The following is a 24,455-nucleotide window of genomic DNA, read 5'->3' on the forward strand; positions in this document are numbered from 1 at the left end:
TAATAGAGAGGTTTTCTAAGTACTAAGGGACACTGTAGAGTTTTACTTAGGCAAGGAAGTGGGCAGGGAAAGCTTTACTGAGGGATGACCTCGAAGCGGTTTCTTGGTAAGTAGGAATTTTCCAGGAGCACCTAGCAGAGTGAACAGAGAGGAGTAAAGTATGCAGATGTATGACTGAAGAAAGGACTAACATAGAGTTTTTGCCATTTTTAGACAGTGTGCTGGGTACTTTTGTAACCATATCTTATATTTCATTATGAGCATCCTACAACATAGATATTCACATTGTCAATTTATAGATGAGGAAATGGGGCCCAAGGAGATCAGTTCAGGGTCACAGCTGGTAAATGTTACGTTGGAATTGGAGTCCTAGCCTGGTTAACTTTGAAGCTGATGGACTATCTATCTGTAGCACCCCTCTATATACATGGAAGGGTGAAGTGGTGGAATATTGAAGGAGTTCATGCTTGCTGCATGGATGAAAAATATGAAGGCTTATGAAAAAAGTGAAGATTTAAGATACTAAGAGCAAAAAGGGAGGGGTACCAGTTAAGGATGAGGAAGATGATGATATGGAGCAGAGTTGAAGGCCCAGCCGTCGCCAGGAACCATACTTTTGTAATAATGCTATTTGGTATGGACATAAGACTTCTTCTTTTTTTATTTTATTTTATTTTGTTATTGATTTCAGAGAGGAAGGCAGAGGGAGAGATAGAAACATCAATGATGTTTCTGCCTCCTGCACGCCCACACTGGGGATTGAGCCCACAACCCAGGCATGTGGCCTTGATGGGAATCAAGCCTGGAACTCTTCAGTCCTCAGGCCAAAGCTCTATCCACTGAGCCAAACCAGCTAGGGCTGGACATAAGACTTTTCTTCAGAAACACTTAGTGATCTTGGAAAAGGATTCTCTATGATAATTCTCTCATGATTTTGAAACCGACCAATGATTCTATTGAGCGTTTATCTTTAAGCTGATTTCTATGGTGTGCTATTACGCATATGCCTGGAAATATTTAAATCTAACTTATTCATGCATTGTATATGGTTATAGGGAGTGCAGTGAAAACAATGCTTTTTGGCCATTTTGACAAATATAATCTAAAGTTATGCATTTTTAAAAACTTAAACATTTTTATCAATATCACATAAATTTGTTTTGAACATTTTTTATCATGTTTGTTTTCCATGGTGACCATCATGCAATTGTTAAAAACTGAATTTACAAATATGGGGTAAATACAATGTTTTCTATTTTCCCAGCCTGGCCCAATTTTAAAATAATTTATTGGTGGGATTTTAAACTGTTCTGTAACTGGTTTATATTTTAGGTATATATGTGTACATATTTCTAGAAAGATCATCTTGTTCTATGTATGTGCTAGCCCAGTTTTGTACAGCATACATTATACACACACACACACACACACACACACACACTAGATGTCCGGTGCACAAAAATTTGTGCACTCGGGGGGGGCCCTCAGCCTGGCCTATGCCCTCTTGCAGTCTGGGACCCCTCGGAGGATGCCCACCTGCTGGCTTAGGCCCGCATCCTGGGGGAACGGGCCCAAGCTGGCAGTCAGACATCCCTCTGGCAACCCGGGAGCCCACGGAGAATGTCCACTTGCCAGCGGGGAACAGGCCTAAGCTGCAGTCGGACATCCTTAGCGCTGCTGAGGAGGCGGGAGAGGCTCCCACCACCACCGCTATACTGGCAGCCGTCAGCCTGGCTTGTGGCTGAGCAGAGCTCCCCCTGTGGGAGTGCACTGACCACCAGAGGGCAGCTCCTGCATTGAGCGTCTGCCTCCTGGTGGTCAGTGTGTGTCATAGTGACCAGTCATTCCCAGTCATTCTGCTGTTAGGGTCAGTTTGCATATTAGCCTTTTATTATATAGGACTAGAGGCCCGGTGCACAAAAATTTGTGTACTCGGGGGGAGGGCCCCTCAGCCCGGCCTGTGCCCTCTCCCAGTCTGGGACCCCTCGGGGGGATGACCACCTGCTGGCTTAGGCCTGCTCCCTGAGGGATTGGGCCTAAGATGGCAATCTGACATCCCTCTGGCAGACTGGCAGCCCTCGGGGCATGTCTACTTGCCAGCGGGGAGCAGACCTAACCTGCAGTCAGACATCCTTAGCACTGCTGAGGAGGTGGGAGATGCTCCCGCCACCACCTCTGTACTGGCAGCCATCAGCCTGGCTTGTGGCTGAGCAGAGCTCCCCCTGTGGGAGCACACTGACCAACAGAGGGCAGCTCCTGCATTGAGCGTCTGCCCCCTAGTGGTCAGTGTGTGTTATAGTGACCAGTCATTCCCAGTCCTTCTGCTATTAGGGTCGGTTTGCATATTACCCTTTTACTATATAGGATAGGGGCCTGGTGCACGGATGGGGGCCGGCTGGTTTGCCCTGAAGGGTGTCCTGGATCAAGGTAAGGGTCCTGCTTGGGTGCTTGGCCAGCCTGGGTGAGGGGATGATGGCTGTTTTCAGGCTGGCCATACCCCCTTTAGGGTGCGGGGTCCACTGTGGTGCCTGGCCGGTCTGGGTGAGGGGCTGAGGGCCGTTTTCAGGCTGGCCAACCCCCGCGGCGATGGAAACTCCCAGCCTCTCCTTTTTTCTTTTTTGTTTATTCTGGGATTTATTTACCTTCTATAATTGAAATTTTGTAGCCTTGAGAGGAGCTCAGAGCTGGCCAGGGTGGGGCGGGAGGGAAGCCTCCTGCTTGCTCCAGCTCTGTTGCCACAGCCGGCTGAAAGAAGGTATCTGGGGTTTATTTACCTTCTATAATTGAAACCTTTTTGCTTTGAGTGGAGCTCAGAGACACTGCGGCAGGTGCGAAGCTTGCTTCCTCCATCATTGGGGCAACCAAGCCTCCTGCTTACTCCAGCTCCATGGATGCCGGCTGTCATCTTGGTTGGGTTAATTTGCATATAGTCGCTCTGATTGGCTGGTGGGCGTGGCTTAACGTGTAGCAAAGGTATGGTCAATTTGCATGTTTTTCTTTTATTAGTGTAGACATATGTAATTAAGTCTTCTGCAGGCTTAGAAAATGTTAGTTATTTTTATTATTTATTTTTTAATATACTTTTATTGATTTCAGAGAGGAAGGACATGGAGAGAGAGATCGAAACATCAATGATGAGAGAAAATCATTTTTAAAAAAATTTTTATTGTTCAGATTATTACAGTTGTTCCTCTTTTTTCCCCCATACCTCCCCTCCACCTGGTTCTCACCCCACCCTCTGCCCTTACCCCCCCACCCCCGCCCCATCCTCATCCATAGATGTACAATTTTTGTCCAGTCTCTTCCTGCACCCCCACACCCCTTTCCCCCTGAGAATTGTCTGTCCACTCCCTTTCTATGCCCCTGATTCTATTTTATTCACCAGTTTATTTTGTTCATCAGATTTTTTTATTCACTTGATTTTTAGATTCACTTGTTGATAGATATGTATTTGTTGTTCATAATTTTTATCTTTACCTTTTTCTTCTTCTTCCTCTTCTTAAAGAATACCTTTCAGGATTTCATATAATACTGGGTTGGTGGTGATGAACTCCTTTAGCTTTTTCTAATCTGTGAAGCTCTTTATCTGACCTTCAGTTCTGAATGATAGCTTTGCTGGGTAGACTAATCTTGGTTGTAGGTTCTTGCTATTCATCACTTTGAATATTCTTGCCATTCCCTTCTGGTCTGCATAGTCTCTGTTGTGAAATCAGCTGACAATCGTATGGGTACTCCCTTGTAGGTAACTAGCTGTTTTTATCTTGCTGCTTTTTAGATTCTCTCTTTGTCTTTTGCTCTTGACATTTTAATTATGATGTGTCTTGGTGTGGTCCTCTTTGGATTCCTTTTGTTTGGGGTTCTATGTGCTTCCTGGACTTGTAAGTTTATTTATTTCACCAGGTAGGGGAAGTTTTCTGTTATTATTTCTCCAAATAGGTTTTCAGTATCTTGCTCTCTCTCTTCTTCTGGCACCCCTATAATTCAGATGTTGGTACGCTTGAAGTTGTCCCAGAGGCTCCTTACACTATCTTCATATTTTTGGATTCTTTTTTCTTTTTTCTTTTCTGGTGGGTGTTTTTTACTTCTCCGTACTTCAAATCTTTCACTTGATTCTTGCGATCCTCTGGTCTGCTTTTGGAAGTCTGTATAATATTCCTTATTTCAGTCAGTGTATGCTTAATTTCTAGTTGGTCCTTTTTCATATCCTCCAGGGTCTCGCTAGACTTATTGAGAGTCTCACTAGACTTATTGAGGGTTTTACTAAATTTATCAGTGGTTTCTAGAAAATTCTTGAAAAACCTTAAAACCATGGTTTTGAACTCTATATCCAGTAGTTTGCTTTCCTCCATTTCTGTCATTTGTGACCTGTTTCTTTGTCTCTGCATTTTGGCTGCTTTCCTGTGTTGATAGAGTGGTTTTTTGTGCTAGGTGTCCAAAAGGGCCCAGTGGCTCAGCCTCCCCAATTACCTGAGGTGGACACTCTTGGTGCACCCCTTTGTGGGATGTGTGCACAGTCTTGTTGTAGTTAAGCCTTGATTGTAGTTGGTATCACTAGGAGGAATTGACCTCCAGGCCAATTGGCTGTGAGATTCAGCTGTGTCTACAGTGGGAGAACTTCTGTGCTGGACACGCCCTTATGGGGCAAGACTTGTTTCAGTGGGGCTTTGGTCCTCACTGAGTCTGCCCCCTGAGTGTGTCCCTTATGGATCTGAGAGGTTGTCATCTGGGTGGTCCCACTCTGACCACTGGGTACACTGGCACTTGGATCTCTAAGGAGGTGCTAATTTAGCCTCTGCCTGAGGCTACCCAGCAGGAGCTATGGAGAGATCTGCTGATTCCTCTTCTTTGTTTGGGATTTGGAGTTCCCCAGATGAGGCCCAGCTGTGAAGCAATGCAATCTGCTGTGGGGCCTTGGGCCTTCTTTTGGATGATCTGGGTCTCTCTGACCCAGCTGCAGTTTATTAGGTAATTTTAGATTGAAAGGGCCAGGTCATTCATATGCAAAAGCCTCTGTGCACAGCTTGGGTGGGGCGGTGTCTCAGGGAATCAACAGGGCGGAGCAAACAGCTATGGCTGATCCTCAACCCTAACCTGAGAGGTCCTGGGTCTCAGTGTCCCGCGTTAATTGCTGCAAGCACCTCTGAGAGAAAGCTGCCCTCGAGTTCTGCCCGGTGCCAGACAGTCCAGTTTCTCCCCATATGAGTCTGGGTCCCCAGAGACTCACCCAGAACTGGAGTCAGGGCTGTCGGGAGCTTTAGACTCCCTCCCGATTGAAAAAGATAACCGCATCCTCAGTTGCCAGCCCTTTCCGTGTGTGCCTCTGTACCTCTGCACTTTACTTCCGCACCTCCTCTGAGTCCCAGTGTGCTTTTCTCTTGCCTTCTAGTTGTAGAATTTCCCCTCAGCCAGCCTTCCTGTGGTTCTGGATGATGTCAGTTTTGTCTTTTAGTTGTATTTTTGAAGTGGTTGTGCGAGGCAGCAATTTCAGGTGTTTACCTATGCCGCCATCTTGGTTTCTGCGAGAGAAAATCATTGATCCATTGCCTCCTCCATTCTCCCTGCTGGGGATCGAGCCAGAGCCCGCAACCCGGATGTGTGCCCTGACTGGGAATTGAGCCATGACCTCATGGTTCACACCAGCCGGGCTGTTAGTTATTTTTCTCACCCATATACATTTTACTCTTTAAGGAAAATGTTTCAAAATTAAAACTTGCCCAAGGCAGTCTTGTAATTTTTATTTTAAAGAGAAGAGCAAAGAAAAGCACCTTGTATGGCATCCAAACTTACCATTCACTATCTCCTACATATATGTGACATGTATGGCAGTTTTAGCTTAGGCCAGTGTACAGGTATACACACACCTTTCTTTTTAAATCACACTGTCTGATTTTATTTTCAGCACACATTCTAATTTTTCTAAGTCAAAGAAATCATAGCATTTCTCTACTTTCTATAAATGTACAGATGTACCATGCTGTCAGTCAAGTTGCTTGAGCAGTTTTAGACATTTAACCTGGTTATTGCCTACTTGGTAGAAAATGAATGTACTTGTGGTACTAACACTATTCCTGATTCACCATTTCGCTTTTAAATTGCCTTTGTCATTTGTGTCATCCATTACTGGCAATTTAGATTTAAAGCATCATTGTTTAAAAAAATATTCAAATAAAAATTGAAGTACATCTTTGTTCTTGCCACTGATTCAAATACTATGTTGCATATGTAAAAGAAACAAAATAGATCCTACTAGCCTGAGGATACAATACTGAACTTTAAGTAAATGTGAAATAGCATAGTGATAAAGCATATATGATTTTTTTCAACAAAACTAAAATACAGATGTTTATGGAATTCTCTATTAACACAGCTATGCTAAATGAACCATGGGCTATTTAAAAACTCCACAGTGTATTAAGTATTCTTTTACTTTTAAAAATTCAAATAAAGGTTAGGTCAGAGTTCTGTGTGAACTACTTGCTCAGGTATCAGATTGACTGTATTGTAGTACCTATTTCCTAAATTTGCAATTAGTTTATTTTCACTGTTTGGGTCATTCACAAATGTGGATGGTTAGGGAAACTTGTGTTAGAACTCTCTAAATTTGGGTCTGAGAAAACATAAACAAAAACAAAAACCAATGATTTTTTAGTGAATGAAAAAATGTTAGGTAGTAGATACATATTTTTTTCTTTCTGGGAAACAAATCATATTCCTATGTTGAACAGTTAACATTAAAGGTCTAAGTTAATTGAGTACATCTAACAGCCTTAGTATTTTTATAGAAAACTTTATGAGGACCTTTATTCTTATTTCAGAGGACAAAATCTGGTTGGGAAGAACACATTATATATTTTTTAAATTTCATGTTGGGCTCAGCTTCCAAATAATGTATGTTTGTTTGTGTCAGTTGTTAATGCTAAAAAACAAACTGATTTAATATAAAGTTAATTAAAATACAGTTAAAGAGGTAGATCAGGTACAACACTTTTCCAACAAGGAATTTTAGTTCCAATAAACAAATGAGATTTTGATTAGCTATGCTATACTTTGTCTTCTCAGTATGGAGCAGTAAGATTTTGATTGCATGTTTTTTAGTCATTTATTGAACATCCTTTTTTTGCTCTAGTGATCCACCTAATTTGGATTTCTTTCTGTTGTTTTTAAAGGTGTATTTATCCTATCTAAAAAGAGAGAAACGTGGTAATTAGCCGTACGTCTGCTACCCTTCCCATTGGCTAATCAGGGCGATATGCAAATTAACTGCCAGCCAAGATGGCGGCCGGCAGCCAGGCAACTTGAAGCGAACATGAGGCTTGCTTGCTTCAGTGACAGAGGACTCCAACGTTACTCGCCTGCTGCTGCCGGCCTCTGAGCTTGCAGATTGAAACATTGTTATAAATATAGAAGCTAAACAAAACCCCAGAAACCTGCTTTCAGCCAGTTGGGATCTCAGAGCTAGAGTTGAAACAGTGTTTCGATTATAGAATCCAAACAAACCAGATACCTGCTTTCAGCAGCGGAGGCCTAAGAGCTGGAGCCAAGCCTCAGAGCAAAAGCTGGCCCAGAATAAAAAAAGAAAAAAAGGAGCAGTTGGGAGCTTCAGTCACCTGCCAGCCTGAAAACAGCCCTCAGCCCCTCACCCAGACTGGCCAGGTACCCCAGTGGGGACCCCCACTTTGAAGGGTGTGTGACCAGCTGCAAACAGCCACCATCCCCTCATCTAGGCTGGCCAGGCACCCATGTGGGGACCCCCACCCTGATCCAGGACACCCTTCAGGGCAAACCAGTTGGCCCCCACTCGTGCACCAGGCCTCTATCCTATATAGTAAAAGGGTAATATGCCTCCCAGCACCGGGATCAACGGAGCCACGAGGCCTCCCGCCACCGAGATCAGCATGACAGGGGGCAGCGCCCAAACCCCCTGATCGCCCTGTGGCTCTGTGTGTGACAGGGAGTGGGGCCACAACCTCCCTATCCGCCCTGCTCTGTTTGTGACAGGGGAAGGCGCCCCAACCCCCTGATCAGCCCTGCTCTGTGCCTGATAGGGGGGAGCTCCCCAAGCCCCTGATCTCCCTGCGGCTCTTCGTTTGACAGGGTGCGGTGCTCCAAACCCCTGATTGGCCCTGCTCTGTGTGTGACAGGGTGCGGCGCCCCAACCCCCACCCCCCTCACAAGCCCTGCTCTGTGTGTGACAGGGTAGAGCCATAACCTCCTCATCGGCCCTGCCCTGAGTGTGACAGTGACTGCGCCCCAACCCCCTGTTCGGCCCGGCTCTGTGGGTGATAGACGGCGGCGCCCCTAACGCCCCCCACGGGTCCTGCTCTGTGTGTGATGGGGTAGAGCCATAACCTCCCCATCGGCCCTGCCCTGAGTGTGACAGGGTGCAGTGCCCCAACCCCCTGATCCGCCCTGTTCTGTGTGTGACAGGGGGTGGTGCCCCAACTTCCATATTGGCCCTACTCTGTGAGTGACAGGGGGAGCTCCCCAACCCCCTGATCGGCCCTGCTCTGTGCGTGACAGGGGAGACCTCCCCAACCCCCTGATCGACCCTGATCTGTGCGTGACAGGGTACTGAGCCCCAACCCCCTGATTGGCCCTGCTCTGTGCCTGATAGGGGGGAGCTCCCCAAGCCCCTGATCTCCCTGCAGCTCTTCGTTTGACAGGGTGCGGTGCTCCAACCCCCTGATTGGCCCTGCTCTGTGCGTGACAGGGGGTGGCGCCGCAACCTCCCCATTGACCCTGCCTTGAGTGTGATGGGGCGGTGCCCCAACCCCCCAATCGGCCCTACCCTGAGCATGACTCAGGGTGACATCGCAACCTCCCAATCCGCCCTGCTCTGTGCATGACTGGGGCGGCGCACCAACTCCCCAATCGGCCCTGCTCTGAGCCCGTCCAGGGGCTGCACCTATGGATTGTGCCTGCCCTCTGTCACCTGGGAGCAGGCCTAAGGCAGCAGGTCGTTATCTCCGGAGTGGTCCCAGACTGTGAGAGGGCACAGGCCGAGCTGAGGGACCGCCCCCTCCTCCCCCGAGTGCACAAATTTTTTTAACCGGGCCTCTAGTCTTTCTATAAAGTTGGTCTTTAGAAATAGAGATCAGTTCTTGGAATCAAAATTATTTTTCTTGTGTTATTGAATGAATATAAAATGTATACATAAACGCAGGTCCTTGCTCTAGGAGAGTAAAGGTGCATAAGATACTTCACTGGACTTCAGTGAGCTTGCTATTTATTTATTTATTTATTTATTTATTTATTTATTTCAGAGGTTCTTATGTTGGGGTTTGTGGACTGAAGGGCTTCAGGGTGTATATATATATTTGTGGTTTATTGTGACATCTATAGATTTCATCATATTTTTAAAAGGCTCTGGGTACCTACCAAAGGTAAAGGAGTCAGGACACCTAACTATAATTTAGTGCAATAAATGCTGTAATAAAGGTCTTTGGGAGGTTAGCATAAACATTGGACTCCCACTATGTTCTACACAGGACCCTTTTTCTTGTTCCATGCTACTAAATCTCTTGTACAGTGTATAATGATTAGTATATAATGTGATGTTTGTATCAGCGAGGGTCGTGGTAGTAACAGATGGATGGCTTTTTTTGAAGATAGTTTAATGAACTATTTGCAGAGGTGTGGGCCTGGTTAGGTAATAAAAAAGGGGTGGTAATTCTGTCAAGGACTTGGAACAGTTGGAAACTGTTACCCACCCAGGCAAAGGGGCAACAAAGGTGATGGGAATTGTATTCCAGAACTCAAGAGTTGTTGGCATGGAAGAGGAACCACTAAATAGGAGCTGTGTCCAAAGAGGAAACATAGCTGGGAATGATTTGTACTATTATTTCTATCTCCTTCCATTTTTTGCTTTTCTGCTGATGCTTCCTGTTGAGAAAGGCAAGGTCACATGCACAGGTTTTTGACTTTGCTCTGCCTACTTGAGCTTCCAACACTTCCTTACTAAAAGATGAGGAGCCACTCTGACTTTGCTCCGTTTCTCACCTTCGTGGGACTATTAGTCCCTGCTTCAGGCTCTTTAAGTGGTCTTTGTTCTGCTTAAAGCAGTCAGTGTCCTCAGACATGCCTCCAGCTTTCAGTATTTTAGAATCCATGGGTGGGATGGAGTGGGGTGGAGGGAGGGGTGATGGGGTCGTTCTGCTGCAGCATTAGAGCATGCTCCTAGGCTTGTTTCCTTTTGGCCACTGTCCGGGCACCCACCAGCTATAAGGGACCCATGCACACACTTGGTGCTGCCCTTGCTCTGTTTCTTCTCTCTGTGAGTAGAGCATTGTTCTATTCAGTACTTGACTGTGTTGTGTTTTCTTTTGCAACCTGACACCGAGATATAATGGGCAGAGGTATTCGGAGTCCTCTGGTGGGATTGGTAAACCAAGTGTAGCATTCTGTTCCACATGTAGTCCTTAGAGATAAGGGAGGCGGAGCTACAGAATAAGGCAAAGAAGGGTGGAAAATGTATCTATAGGGACAAATGGAGAATAATCAACAGAGTGTTAAATACTTACTTTTCATTTAAATTGAATTTTTATTGTTAAACACAATTTAGCCTTACATATTGTTAGATTAAAATGAAAAATGAGCAAATGCCTCATGGCTTAATGTTTCTCATAGAAATACCTTAAAATAAAAATCCCTTTGGAATTGTAGAGGCAACTATTTGTTTCATATGTTTTGAATAGTTGAAATAGTAAAAATGATGCAATAATTATTAATCTATAAAAATGTGAAATTAGGCCCACCCTGTGTGGCTCAGTTGTTGAGCGTCGATCTATGAAGCAGGAGGTCTCAGTTTTTTATTTTTTTACTTTTAGGTTCTCTAGCCAGGTTCTAGCCAGGATCTCCAGCCAGGTTCTGTCCAGGATCTCCAGCCAGGTTCTGTCTGGAGGTCTCAGTTTGATTCCAGGTCCAGGCACATGCCCAGGTTGTGGGTTTCGAGCTTGATCCCCAGTGGGGGTCATGGTTCTCTCATCATTGATGCTTCTGTCTCTCCCCCCCCTAAATCAATAAAAACATTTAAAATGTGAAATTAGGATAACTCAATTTTTTAAGGTTTTATATTTTTGAAATAATGCGTTTTTCATAATGTGGAAATTTGAATTATTTAATCCAGAGAAGAACTGCATTTTCTCGAGGCTACCTCAAACAGCACTTCTATGAATTTTCTCAGACAAATTTAAATGTTATAAAACATTATTCATATTTCTGTTACGCCACTTACATTGAACTAGAGGCCCATTGCACGGATTTGTGCACTGGTGGGGGGCGTGGCCTGTGGGGATCGGCCCGCTGTGGGAGTGCTGCTCATCCTGGTCAGCCAAATGGCTGTGGACCCGCCCTCTGAGTGGCTACTCCCTCCGTGGGAGTGCTGCTCATCCTGGTCAGCCGAGCGGCGCTCCCACTGTGGGTGCACACTGACCACCAGGGAGCAGCTCCTGCGTTAAGCGTCTGCCCCCTGGTAGTCAGTGCGCATCATAGTGACTGGTTGACCGTTCATTCTGCTCATTCTGCCATTCAGTCACTGGGCTTTTATATATATATGGGCAATAGCTAGTTGTTTTTACCATATGCCAAATCTCTATGCTGTCATTTACATACATTAATATATTTTTATTGATTTTAGAAAGCAAGGGAGAGAGAGAAAACATCAGTGATGAGGGAGAGTCATTGATTGGCTGCCTCCTGATTATTCCTGCTTTTAAAAGATTTTTGTTGGCTCTGACATTTCACACCACTAATCCGACAAAAAGATTTCTATGGTATATCTCCTTAATTCTCCTTAATTCTGTATCCATACTAAGGGAGGCTTGGAAATATATGTCTGACTAAAAATGGAATTCTTGACCCCATAGAAGAAAAGGAGAATGGATATGGGTGGGGCAACCATTGACCTCTGATACATAAACCTTTTTATGTTGTGGTGTACCTATTTTCCTAAAGTGATTAGTGTGGTGTGAGAGGTAAATCCATAAGATCCAGCAGAATTATTATTATTATTATTATTATTATTATTATTTTTATTGATTTTAGCACAAGAAGAGGGAGAGAGAAAGAAATATTGATTTGGTGTTTCACTTATTTATGCATTCATTGATTGTTTGGCATATTGGGATGATGCTGTAACCAACTTAAGATGGAGGGCTGAGACTGAAAAGCATATAATAATATGGGGTATATACTAATTTAAAATAGATTTTTATCAGAATGAGCTCATAACTTTAGATTCTGAACTCTTGACTCTTGTTTAATAATTTTTACATCATTCTAGAAAGGTAGAAATAGACTAGCTTTTAAATTATTTACATTTTAAATAGTTTTTGGAAGTTTGATATATTTACTAAACATGCATGTAATGTTTTACTAAATTTTTACATATAATAAATGCCATTGAGTATTGCAAGTGTAATGTAGTAGGAAAAATGTACCTTTTATCTTTATAGAAGATAAATATATTAAACCCACTATTAAGAATGGTCTGTAGAAAACATTTTAGCAATAAGTAATATAAAAGCTCTAAGTTAGAATGAATTCAAGTTTATGAAAATTAAATGAAACTCTAGAATTATTTTAGTTCACTGAAAACTGATTTGGTGTACAGGAGATATAATCCCATTAACTACAGATTTTGTTAAGTTCTGTTGTCAGAAGAAATTGAAGAAAATGTAGTATTTAACGTAATTATTTACATTATTAAAAATGATTTACTTTTAAAACCCAGTGTGTAATACTGTAAGTGATTATTATTTTTCCTCCACAGGCAAGAAGCTTCATAGCTGTAGGACTGGGTGTTGCAGCTTTTGCATTTGCAGGTAAGATAAATAATGGTTACATATGAATAAATGTTATAAAATAAATTTTTCAAAAATCACTCCTTAATAAGCAGACTCTTCGTATTCTGAGGTTTTGGGTTTTAAGACAGTATACATTCCTGTTCTCTTCACCATTTGTAATTATTGAACATTTCTCAGTGTAGCAAAATCTAGATAAACTAAGTAATGAAGAAAAGTGATGATACAAAAGTTAGGAAAACTAGCCCTGATAATAGTGGATCTTCCTGGCAATTTTTTAGTCTGAGATATTGTGTACTATAAATAAAACATCTTTAATATGAAACAGTATAATTGGTATGGGGTTTCTTTATTCTTCCATATTTATTTCTTCTTGAAGGTAGGATTAAACATTTCCTGAGCTGTCAGTTCTTTCTGGTGAGTGTAGTTGTTCCCTGTAGTGTATTTATTACTTCATTTAAAAAATATTGGTGTATTGTCTTTGATAAACTGCCAAAATCACTTTTTTTAGAAGGAACAGTTATAAAGAGTTAAAGCAAAATTGCTGTCTCTTCAATTTATAGTTTAGAGTCATCAACTTACAGTTTTAAATTGCATAGCTACTCCCTAATTAGTGTTTATGTAAGAGCATTTCCTTGTTGATAAAAATTTACAATATTTTGTTTTAGCATTTGTATCTAAGTTCCATGGATTTGCTCCTGTTAATTGAATGATCTTTTGGGTGAATTTACTTTCCATTGTGGTTATATGTGGTTTATTGAGATCCAATAGAAAACTGAGCAAACCAAAAAAGATTTTTGTTTTGTTTCATGTACTATTTAATTTTGTCCACTTCTTGTTTAAAGCACCTTAACAATAAGACCTTTAAAATCAAGAAGATCTGTGATTCAGATTCTCTTGGTCTTTATGCCATCAAGATCTTGTGTCTCATTATATACATTACTGAGTTTTCCTGAGAAGAATATTCTATCTAAATAGAATTTTGTTAAAATTGCCACATAACCATAAAACAATTTTAGTAATAATTATTATAGGAGAATGGGCATAGTTATTTCAAATTCAGATGTAAGATTTTTATTTGAAATTAGAGAAAGATGTACGTTTGCCAGGGCCTTTCTAAAATCAGAATTGGTATTTATATTCTGTGCATACCACACTGTTGCCAGATTCCTATTACTAAATAGAATCCTATATAATAAAACCCTAATATGCAAATTGTCCCCTCGAGTGGGAGTTCAACCAGGGGACAAGGCCAGCTGGCCAACCACCTGTGGATCCTCCCCCAGGCTGGCCCCATCCCCAATCGGCCCCCCCCACCCTGATCAGGGGTGGGGCCGGCCCACCAGCTGCCCTCAGCCCCTGCCCCTGGCCAGCCCCGAACGGGGCGGGCCAGCCGGACCCTACGCGTGCATGAATTTGTGCCCTGGACCTCTAGTCTATATATATATATATATAGACATCTCCTATCTAAGAAAAGACAAAAAGGGTAATTAACCGTACCTCCGCTACGCTTCCCATTGGCTAATCAAGGCGATATGCAAATTAACTGCCAAGAAAGATGGCAGTTAATTTGCATACACGCAATGATGGGAGGCGAAAGGGGAAAGACAGAAGAACGGTGATCAGCAACCCTAGCAGCAGGCAAGAGCTAGGGGGCGGGCAAAGGCTGCCTTTGCCCTTCCCCCAGCTGGTGATCACCATCAGAAAGCCGGGCAGCAGGCCAGGCGACACCCCCTGACCGGGGTGCCAGCTGCCTGCGGCCGGTGATCGCCATGGTGATTGGAGGGAGAGACAACCGGCTGGCCTGTGGCCCCGTGATCACCATGGCAATCGGAGGGAGAGAGAGCCGGGGCACAGGCCAGGCAGGAACCCCGGACCTCCAGGGGCCGGGTTGCCGGCTGGCCTGAGGCCCTGTGATCCCCATGGCGATCGGAGGGAGAGAGAGCCGGGGCGCAGGCCAGGCGGCACCCAGGCACCCCAGCATCTGACATGCAAAGGTTGGGGATGAAATGACTTTTCCCAACCACATCTGCAAATATCCTGGGGAAGCCATCACTGAAGAGTTCACAACTCTCTTACTTGGCAAGGAAGAAAAAAGTTGGCAACGGAAACAATCCCTTACATCAAAGTTAAGATCCCTCTGGGTAAAAAAGAATATTTCCAACGTAAAGGAGGGAGCAGGCAAAAATAATAGGTTCTCATGACTTCCACTGAAGATTGAGCATATGACAGAGTCAAAACGAACATACAAATTAAAACAGACAGTGGACATTCAAATGACCTGAATCAACTGTCACTGTTTGTCCCAATAGCAGCAATGCTTATGTGATAATATAGTTTAACAAACATGCAAAACAAGTCACATGATAAGAGAGGTTCGGCTTCTAAAGTAAATTGAATATGTTCTTTTAAAATTCTAATGTCCTTCCCTCTGACTATAATTCTTAATTTTCCAATCAGAAAATTACCCCAGGTGATCCAGTAACATGTAGAACTCCAGTAACCTAACTTATTTAAAAAAACAAACATCGCAACCATTTTTAAAATATTTAAATTGATACTTTAGTGTTAAAATTATAGAAGATACTTAGATCCAAACATTTTCTGAATAGAAAATATTTCAGTTTTTGATTTAAAAAAAATAAACATAAAAAAATATATAAGTGATACATTTTCCCCAGGAACTCTGAATTAGTACCTTTCCCTCTAACTTTCTTCAAATTAAGAGAATTTAAGGAGTTCCCTAGACTGCACAAGTTTTAATGAAAGAAAATACGACTTTCTAAGAGCATCCAATACATGTTTTCTTATTTACAAACATATACAGTCTCCTCTCTCTCTCTCTCTCTCTCTCTCTCTCTCTTTCTCTCTCTCAAACATATTCTTACTGATTCAGAGAGGAAGGGAGAGGGAGGGAGAGAGAGAATCATTGATTGGCTGCCTCCTACACACCCCGTACTGGGGATCAGGCCAAAACCTAGGCATGTGGCCTGACCTGGAATCAAACTGTGACTTCCTGGTTCACAGGTCGATGCTAAACCACTGAGTCACACCCGCCGGGCTCAATTCTTATTTATAAATTCATTCCAAGGACATATACAGCTTGAAAAGCTTTGGAAGCAGTTTCAAAAAAAACCAAACTAGCTTTTAAGTAACAAGAAAACAGTTATAGAAGAAAGTTTAAATTAAAAGAAAAAAATTGTTTTAGTTTATTCAAGAGTGGGAACATCCTCCATGAAAATCTGTCCCTTGACTGTGGATGGCTGGATGGCCTTATCATACCTTAGGAATTCAAATGCTTTTTATAATGACAAGAAAGAGAGTTTCATCTCATTTCTCTCCCAGGGTAGATGTCTGTCAACAGAAGGTGGACATCAATAAAAGGAGGGGCTTGCACAATTAATCCAGAAAGTCAGCAATCTATGAATAATCCAGAACCCAGTATTTATCTCCTCTGCCACACACCCTCCCTCCCAGCCAGTGAGCAAGATAATTACTCTCAAGTCAAGCTAAGTGCCCCCCAGTCACAGTGGCCCAATGCTGACATACAAAGCATACAAATAATTCTCACTCTGGCATAAAAGTGACAACTTTCTTGGAAGAAAAGCAGATACTGTAAATTTCTCAAAGTCTTTCTGAAACATTTTTTAAAGTAATTTTTACTTCTTTAGAAAAAATGCATACATGGCAAACCATCTGTAATAAAAGGCCCATTCTATAAAATTTTACCTGGTCCTACTCATATCTGCAATCATAATCATATTTACAGACAAATATATCTATACTAATAAAAGAGTAATATGCTAATTAGACTGGGAGACCTTCCAGGAGACCTTCCAGATGTTCTTCTGGACAAAGCCATGGTGGCTGGGCCGAGGTAGAGGCGGTTCGAGGCCAAGAGGGGAGGGCAGTTGTGGGTGATCAGGCTGGTGGGGGGCGGGGCCGTCGGGGGTACGCAGACCAGCAGGGTGGCCAGTTGGGGGCAAGCAGGCCATCAGTGGGGGTCAGTTGGAGGTGATCAGGACAGCAGGGGGGGCAGTGTGGAGTGAGCAGGCCAGCAGGGGAACAATTGGGGATGAGCAGGCCAGTGGGAGGGAAGGTAGGGGCAAGCAGACCAGCAGGGGGGGCAGTTTGGGGTGATCAGGCTGGCGGGGGGTCATTTGGGGGCAAGCAGGCCAGCAGCGGGAGGGAGCACTTGGGGGCGAGCAGGCCGGCAGCGTTGGGGGGGAGCAGATGGTGGTGAGCAGGCCTGCAGGCAGAGCGGTTAGAGGCAATCAGGTAGGCAGGCGAGTGGTTAGGAGCCAGCAGTCCTGGATTGCGAGAGGGATGTCCGACTGCCGGTTTAGGCCCAATCCCTGTAAACTGGCAGGACATTTTTCGAGGGGTCCCAAATTGGAGAGGGTGGCAGGACATTTTTCGAGGGGTCCCAAATTGGAGAGGATGCAGTCCAGGCTGAGGAACACACCCTTCCCCGTGCACGAATTTCGTGCACCAGGCCACTAGTATATATATTAAAATTCCCCCCCCCCCAGTGAACGAACTGCGGAATGACCATAATGACTAGTTGACTAATCACTGTGATGTGCACTGACCACCAGGGGGCAGACGCTCAACTCAGGAGCTGCCCCCTGGTGGTCAGTGTGCTCACACAGTGGAAGCGCCCTGCGGCTGACCTGAATGAGTGGCTGCTTCTGCAGCAGGAGCAGCCGCTAGGAGGCCCAGGGTGAGGCTGAGTCTCTGCACCTATCAAATACCTGAGAAAATCCAGACTCTGGCCTGATCCCACCAGCTGCTGTAGTCCCTCTAAAGTGTGTTCTAGAAAGAGTGCAAGGAGCTGGCATAGGCGGATGGCAAGAGGGGATGTGACTGTGGACCCCCCGGGGAGGCTGTCCTGATGGCTGAGGATCCTGGAGCACGGCTGTCCTCTGTCTCAGGATTCAATCATTTTTATTATTAGGATATCTAAGAAAGAAAAGCACAAAAATAAAATAAATGTTTAGAAGAGTAGTCATCTTCAATGAGAAATTGTTAATAAATATCCTTGGCAAATATTTCTTACATATTGCTTTTTTCAGTTTAGAGCTAACTCCATTAAAATCACTCCTGTATTGTATAGATTCTAAAAAGTATTTGCTTTCCATATATTCAGAAGTGATTATCACTACCCTGGCTGGTTTGGCTCAGTGGATAGAGCGTCAGCCTGCAGACTGAAGAGTCCCAGGTTCGATTCTGGCTAAGGGCACCAAAAAAAAAAAAAATGATTATCACTATATAAAGCAGTACCAATAATCATTGCAGATTCATGAGTATCTTCTTGTTAAAGGACTTCATCTACAGTTTTTGTGACCTATAACATTGCATAAGAAATGTATAACATTGACATTTTTTTTCCCCGCCCTTGACAATCCCCTGGCCTCCCCTACCCCCCAGTGTCTTATGTCCATTGGTTATGCTTATTTGCATGCATACAAGTCCTTCGGTTGATCTCTTACCCCCCTCCCTCCTGCCTCCCAACCCTCCCCGGCCTTCCCACTGCAGTTTGACAATCTGTTTGAGGCAGCTCTGCCTCTGTATCTATTATTGTTCAAAAGTTTATAATGTTCTCTATTATCCATGAATGAGTGAGATCATGTGGTATTTTTCCTTCATTGACTGGCTTATTTCACTTAGCATAATGCTCTCCAGTTCCATCCATGCTGTTGCAAACGGTAAGAGTTCCTTCTTTTTTACAGCAGCATAGTCTTCCATTGTGTAGATGTACCACAGTTTTCTAATCCATTCACCTACTGATGGGCACTTGGGATGTTTCCAGATCTTAGCTATGGTGAATTGTGCTGCTATGAACATAGGGGTGCATATATCCTTTCTGATTGGTGTTTCTGGTTTCTTGGGATATATTCCAAGAAGTGGGATCACAGGGTCAAATGGGAGTTCCATTTGTAGTTTTTTGAGGAAACTCCATACTGTCTTCCATAGTGGCTGCACCAGTCTGCATTCCTACCAGCAGTGCACGAGTGTTCCTTTTTCTCCACATCCTCTCCAGCACTTGTCGTTTGTTGATTTGTTGATGATAGCCAGTCTGACAAGTGTGAGGTGGTACCTCATTGTTGTTTTGATTTGCATCTCTCGGATGATTAGTGACTTTGAGCATGTTTTCATATGTCTCTTGGCTTTCTGAACTTCCTCTTTTGAAAGGTGTCTATTTAGGTCCTTTGCCCATTTTTTTGATTGGATTGTTTACCTTCCTTTTGTTAACTTGTATGAGTTCCCTATAAATTTTGGAGATTAGGCCCTTATCAGATATGACATTGGCAAATATGTTTTCCCACGCGGTGGGTTTTCTTGTTGTTTTGTTGATGGTTACTTTTGCTGGGCAGAAGCTTTTTATTTTGATGTAGTCCCATTTGCTCATTTTCTTTTTAGTTTCAAGTGCCCTAGGAGCTGTATCGGTGAAGAAATTGCTTCGGCATATGTCTGAGATTTTGTTGCCTTTGGATTCTTCTAGTATTTGTATGATTTCCTGTCGTACATTTAAGTCCTTTATCCATTTTGAGTTTATTTTTGTGTATGGTGTAAGTTGGTGGTCTAGTTTCATTTTCTTGCATATATCTGTCCAATTTTCCCAACACCATTTATTGAAGAGACTATCTTGGCTCCATTTTATGTTCTTGCCTCCTTTGCCAAATATTAATTGAGCATATCAGTTCGGGCCGATTTCTGGGCTCTTTATTCTATTCCATTGATCTATATGTCTGTTCTTGTGCCAGTACCAGGCAGTTTTGAGAACAGTGGCTTTGTAATACAGCTTGATATCTGGTATTGAGATCCCACCTACTTTGTTCTTTCTCAGGATTGCTGCAGCTATTCGGGGTCTTTTTTTATTCCAGATGAATTTTTGGAGAGTTCGTTCTAGATCTGTGAAGTATGCCGTTGGTATTTTAATGGGAAGTGCGTTGAATTTATAGATTGCTTTGGGCAGTATGGACATTTTAATGATGTTGATTCTACGAATCCATGAACACGGTATGTTCTTCCATCTATTTATGTCTTCCTCTATCTCTTTTTTCAACGTCCTGTTGTTTTCTGAGTAGAGGTATTTTACCTCTTTAGTTAAGTTTATTCCTACATAGCTTAACTTTTTTGGTACAATGGTAAATGGGATTGTTTTTATAATCTCTCTTTCTGAAAGTTCACTATTGGTGTATAGAAATGCCTCAGATTTTTGGGGGTTAATTTTGTATCCTGCTACATTGCCAAATTCATGTATTAAGTCTAGTAGTTTTTTGATGTAGTCTCTAGGGTTTTGTATGTATAATATCATGTCGTCTGCAAATAAGGACAGTTTTACTTCCTCTTTTCCAATTTGTATGCCTTTTATTTCTTCTTCTTGTCTAATTGCAATGGCTAATACTGCCAGTACTATGTTGAACAGGTGTGGTGAGAGTGGGCATCCCTGACTTGCTCCTGTTCTTAGGGGAAATGGTGTTAGTTTTTGTCCATTGAGTGTGATGTTGGCTGTGGGCCTGTCATATATGGCTTTTATTATGCTGAGGTATGATCCTTCTACTCCCACCTTGCTGAGAGTTTTTATCAAAAATGGGTGTTGGATTTTGTCCAATGCTTTTTCTGCATCAGTTGATACGACCATGTGGTTTTTTTCTTTCAGTTTGTTTACGTGATGTATCACGTTTATTGATTTGCGGATATTGTACCATCGTTGCATCCCTGGGATAAATCCTACTTGGTCATGGTGTGTGATCTTTCTGATGTATTGCTGGATCCGATTTGCTAAGATTTTGTTTAGGATTTTGGCATCTATGTTCATGAGGGATATTGGCCTGTAATTCTCTTTCATTGTGTTGTCTTTACCTGGTTTTGTTTGGTATTAGGGTGATGCTGGCTTCATAGAATGAGCTTGGAAGTGTTCCTTCCTCTTGAATTTTTTGTAGTAGTCTGAGGAGGATAGGTTTTAGTTCTTCCTTGAATGTTTTTTGTAAAACTCCCATGTGAAACCGTCTGGTCGTGGGCTTTTGTTTGCTGGAAGCTTTTTGATGACTGCTTCAATTTCTTCCATAGTTATTGGCCTATTGAGATTTTTAGATTCTTCCTGATTGAGTTTTGGAATGTTGTATTTTCCTAGGAATTTTTCCATTCCAGGTTGTCTAGTTTGTTGGAGTAGAGCTGTCCATAGTATTTTTTAAGAATCATTTGTATTTCTGTGGGATCTGTTGTTATTTCGCCTTTATCGTTTCTGATTTTGTTTATTTGAGTCCTCTCTTGCTGGGGTCCAACCCCAGCAGGTCCAGGGGTTTCCAAAGGCGTAGACGGAGTCGGCGAAGAAGGAAGGACACGGAGACACTGTTCAGTTGATCAGCAGCCTAGCCAGGATCTCCAGCCAGGATCTCCAGCCATGTTCTGGTCTGGATCTCCAGAGAGGTTCTGCGTCCATGTTCTCTTGCAAGGTTCGCCAGGTTCTCCAGCCAGGTTTTCCAGCCAGGTTCTGTCCAGGTTCTCAGCCAGGTTCTCAGCCAGGTTCAGTCACCAGGTTCTAGTCAGGTTCTCTTGCCATGTTCTATCCAGGTTTTGTAGCCAGGTTCTGTCTCTAGGTTCTTCAGCCAGATTCTCTCGCTAGGTTCTGTCTCTAGGTTCTGAGGCCAGTTTCTGTCCAGGATCTTTTGCCATGTTCTCTCCAGCGAAGTTCTTCTGTCTTGTTACATCTGTATTTATACCAGTTGATTCAATCCTATCAATCTCTATTACAAAGGTTAGGGCGTTTCTTATCTCCATTCCAGGGAGTAAAGATTATGTAGCTTAAGCATGATTGTTTGTAGTTAAAGTGATTAACTACCCGCCTGGCACTTAGTTAAAGAGTTTTATCCCCTCCCTGACTTCAGGGAAAAAATCCCTACCTGGGGAAACAACCTTTCTCAGAGAGGAGACCTTGGTTAAAACACATAGTGCCAAGAAGGTGAGCAAACATTTTAAGAACAGTATGCCATATATGCCACGTCCTTTGAAATAGCAAGGATGGACTGGCTCCCAGCACTCTCTTTTTGCTTCTTGGTGAGCCTGGCTAGAGGTTTGTCAATCTTGTTTATCCTTTCAAAGAACCAGCTCTTGGTTTCATTGATTTTGATTTTCTGTATTGTTTTTTTTGGTCTCTATGTCATTTATTTCTGCTCTAATCTTTATTATCTCCTTCCTTCTGCTCACTCTGGGGTTTTCTTGTTGCTCTCTTTCTAATTCTTTGAGTTGTAGAGTTAGATAATTTACTACCATTTTTTCTTGTTTTTTGAGATAGGCCTGTAGAGCTATAAACTTCCCTCTCAGGACTGCTTTCATTGTGTCCCATAGGTTTTGGATTGTTGTATTTCCATTGTCATTAGTTTCCAGGATGTTTTTAATTTCTTCTTTGATCTCATTGGTAACCCAATCAATATTTAATAACATGCTATTCAGCTTCCAAGTGGTTGAGTATTTTGGGTTGTTTTTATTGTAGTTTATTTCTAATATTATGCCATCGTGGTCTGAGAAGATGCTTCGTATGATTTCAGTCTTCTTGAATTTGGGGAGACTTTGCTTGTGGCCCAATATGTGGTCTATTTTTGAATCTGTCCCATGAGCATTTGAGTAGAATGTATATTCCGTGGCTTTGTGGGGAAGTGTTCTGAAGATGTCAATTAAGTCCATCTGATCTAGTGAGCCATTTAGGATTGCTGTTTCTTTGCTGATTTTTTGTCTAGAGGATTTATCCAGTGATGTCAGTGGTGTATTAAAGTCCCCTACTATGATTGTATTGTTGTCGATCTCTCCTTTGATATCTTCCAGGAGTTTTTTTATGTACTTGGGGGCTCCTGCATTGGGTGCATATATATTTACCAGGGTTATATCTTCTTGTTGTATTGATCCCTTTAGTATTATGAAGTGGCCTTCCTTATCTCTTATTATGGCCTTCACTTTGAGGTCTATTTTGTCCGATATAAGTATTGCTACCCCATCTTTCTTTTCCTTTCCATTTGCCTGAAAGATATTTTTCCATCCCTTCACTTTCAGTCTGTGTGAGTCCCTTCTAATGAGGTGGGTCTCTTGTAGACGGCAAATGTATGGGTCATGTTTTTTATCCATTCAGTCACTCGATGTCTTTTGGTGGAGCATTTAGTCCGTTGTCATTTAAAGTTATTATTGAAAGGTACTTGTTTGTAGCCATTTGTTTTTTTGTGTCACTGTTTTCTTTCTGAGCTTCTTATTTCTTCTTTATACACCATTCCTTTTAGCACTTCTTGCATTGCTGGCTTGGTGGTGATAACTCCCTTAGCCTTTTTTTGTCTGTGAAGCTTCTTATTTCCCCTTCCATTTTGAATGATAGCCTTGCTGGATAGAGTATTCTTGGATTCAGTCCTTTGCTTTGCATCACTTTGTAAATTTCTGTCCATTCTTTTCTGGCCTGATGTGTTTCTGTTGAGAAATCATTTGATAATCTAATGGGAGATCCCTTGTATGTAACTTTCCGTCTCTCTCTTGCAGCGTGTAAGACTCTCTCTTTGTCCTGAACATTTGCCATGGTAATTATGATGTGTCTTGGTGTGGGTCTTTTCGGGTTCACCTTGTTTGGGACTCTCTGGGCTTGTGTGACTTTTTTCTTCCCCATATCAGGGAAGTTTTCTGATATTATTTCTTCTAATAGGTTTTCTAATCCTTGTTCATCTTTCTGTTGTTCTGGCAACCCTATTATTCGTATGTTGTTTAGTTTCATATTGTCCCAAAGCTCCCTTAGACTCTCCTCCTATCTTTTAATTTTTTTTCTCCAGTTGCAGTACAGTTTGGGTGTGTTTTGCTTCCTTGTCTTCTAATTCACTGCTTCGGTCCTCTGCTTCTCCTAGTCTACTGTTGATACTTTCAGTGGTGTTTTTTATTGCAGCTATATCGTTCTTCATTTCTTCTTGGTTCTTACGTAATTTATTGATTTTTTTCATCTGTTTCTGCTTGCTTCTTGCATAAGTTATTGATTTTTTCATCTGTTTCTTCTTGCTTCTTGCATAGGTAATTGATTTTTTCATCTGTTTCTTCTTGCTTCTTGCATAAGTTGTTGATTTTTCCTCCATCCGGTTTATGTATTCTAGGGCCTTTATTCTGAATTCTTTTTCTGTCATGTTGCATGCCACTGTATCACTTAGCTGCTTTTCTGGCGAGTCCTCCTTTTCTTTCCTTTGGGGGTTTCTTTGTCTACCCATGTTTGATCTCACTGACATATCTAGACGTTGAGTCATTCAGTGGCTGCTGTCTGGGTGGCAGTGGCTCCTTGGGCTGTAGTTGCTCCCAGGGTGGTTGCCGTAGCAGCTGCTCCCCAGTTGGCAGCAGCTCCTCTGGTGGGTGCTGTTCACAGCTGTGGTGGCCCTTCTGGCTGGTGAGGGGAGGCTTCACATACAGCTGCTGTTCCTCAGACAGAGGGTGTGGTGCTCAGGAGGCTGCTGTTGCTTGGACCTGCTGCGTTGATTTAAAGGCACAAAATACAACACAACAAGGCACCACGTACCAGACACTGAACACAAATATATTCATGATATTAATAACCCCAAATAAAGGTGACCACCTGAATTAAGAGAATTAGGGGATAAGGAAGAAAGAAGAGAAAAAGATAAAAGAGAAAAAATAAAA

At 42.7% G+C, this 24,455-nt stretch overlaps 1 protein-coding gene across 3 annotated transcripts in view; it reads left to right on the forward strand.

Moving 5' to 3' along the window:
* DNAJC15 (DnaJ heat shock protein family (Hsp40) member C15) overlaps positions 1-24,455 on the forward strand; it is a 102,506-nt gene that overhangs the window by 18,501 nt on the left and 59,550 nt on the right. For all 3 annotated transcript variants that reach the window (XM_081082754.1, XM_081082752.1, XM_081082753.1), the window contains exon 2: positions 12,770-12,821. In XM_081082754.1, coding sequence (XP_080938880.1) covers positions 12,770-12,821 — 52 coding nt within the window. The remainder of the gene's footprint in view (positions 1-12,769; positions 12,822-24,455) is intronic.

The sequence above is a fragment of the Myotis nattereri genome (assembly GCF_964212035.1).
Source record: "Myotis nattereri genome assembly, chromosome: 2".
NCBI lineage: Eukaryota > Metazoa > Chordata > Mammalia > Chiroptera > Vespertilionidae > Myotis > Myotis nattereri.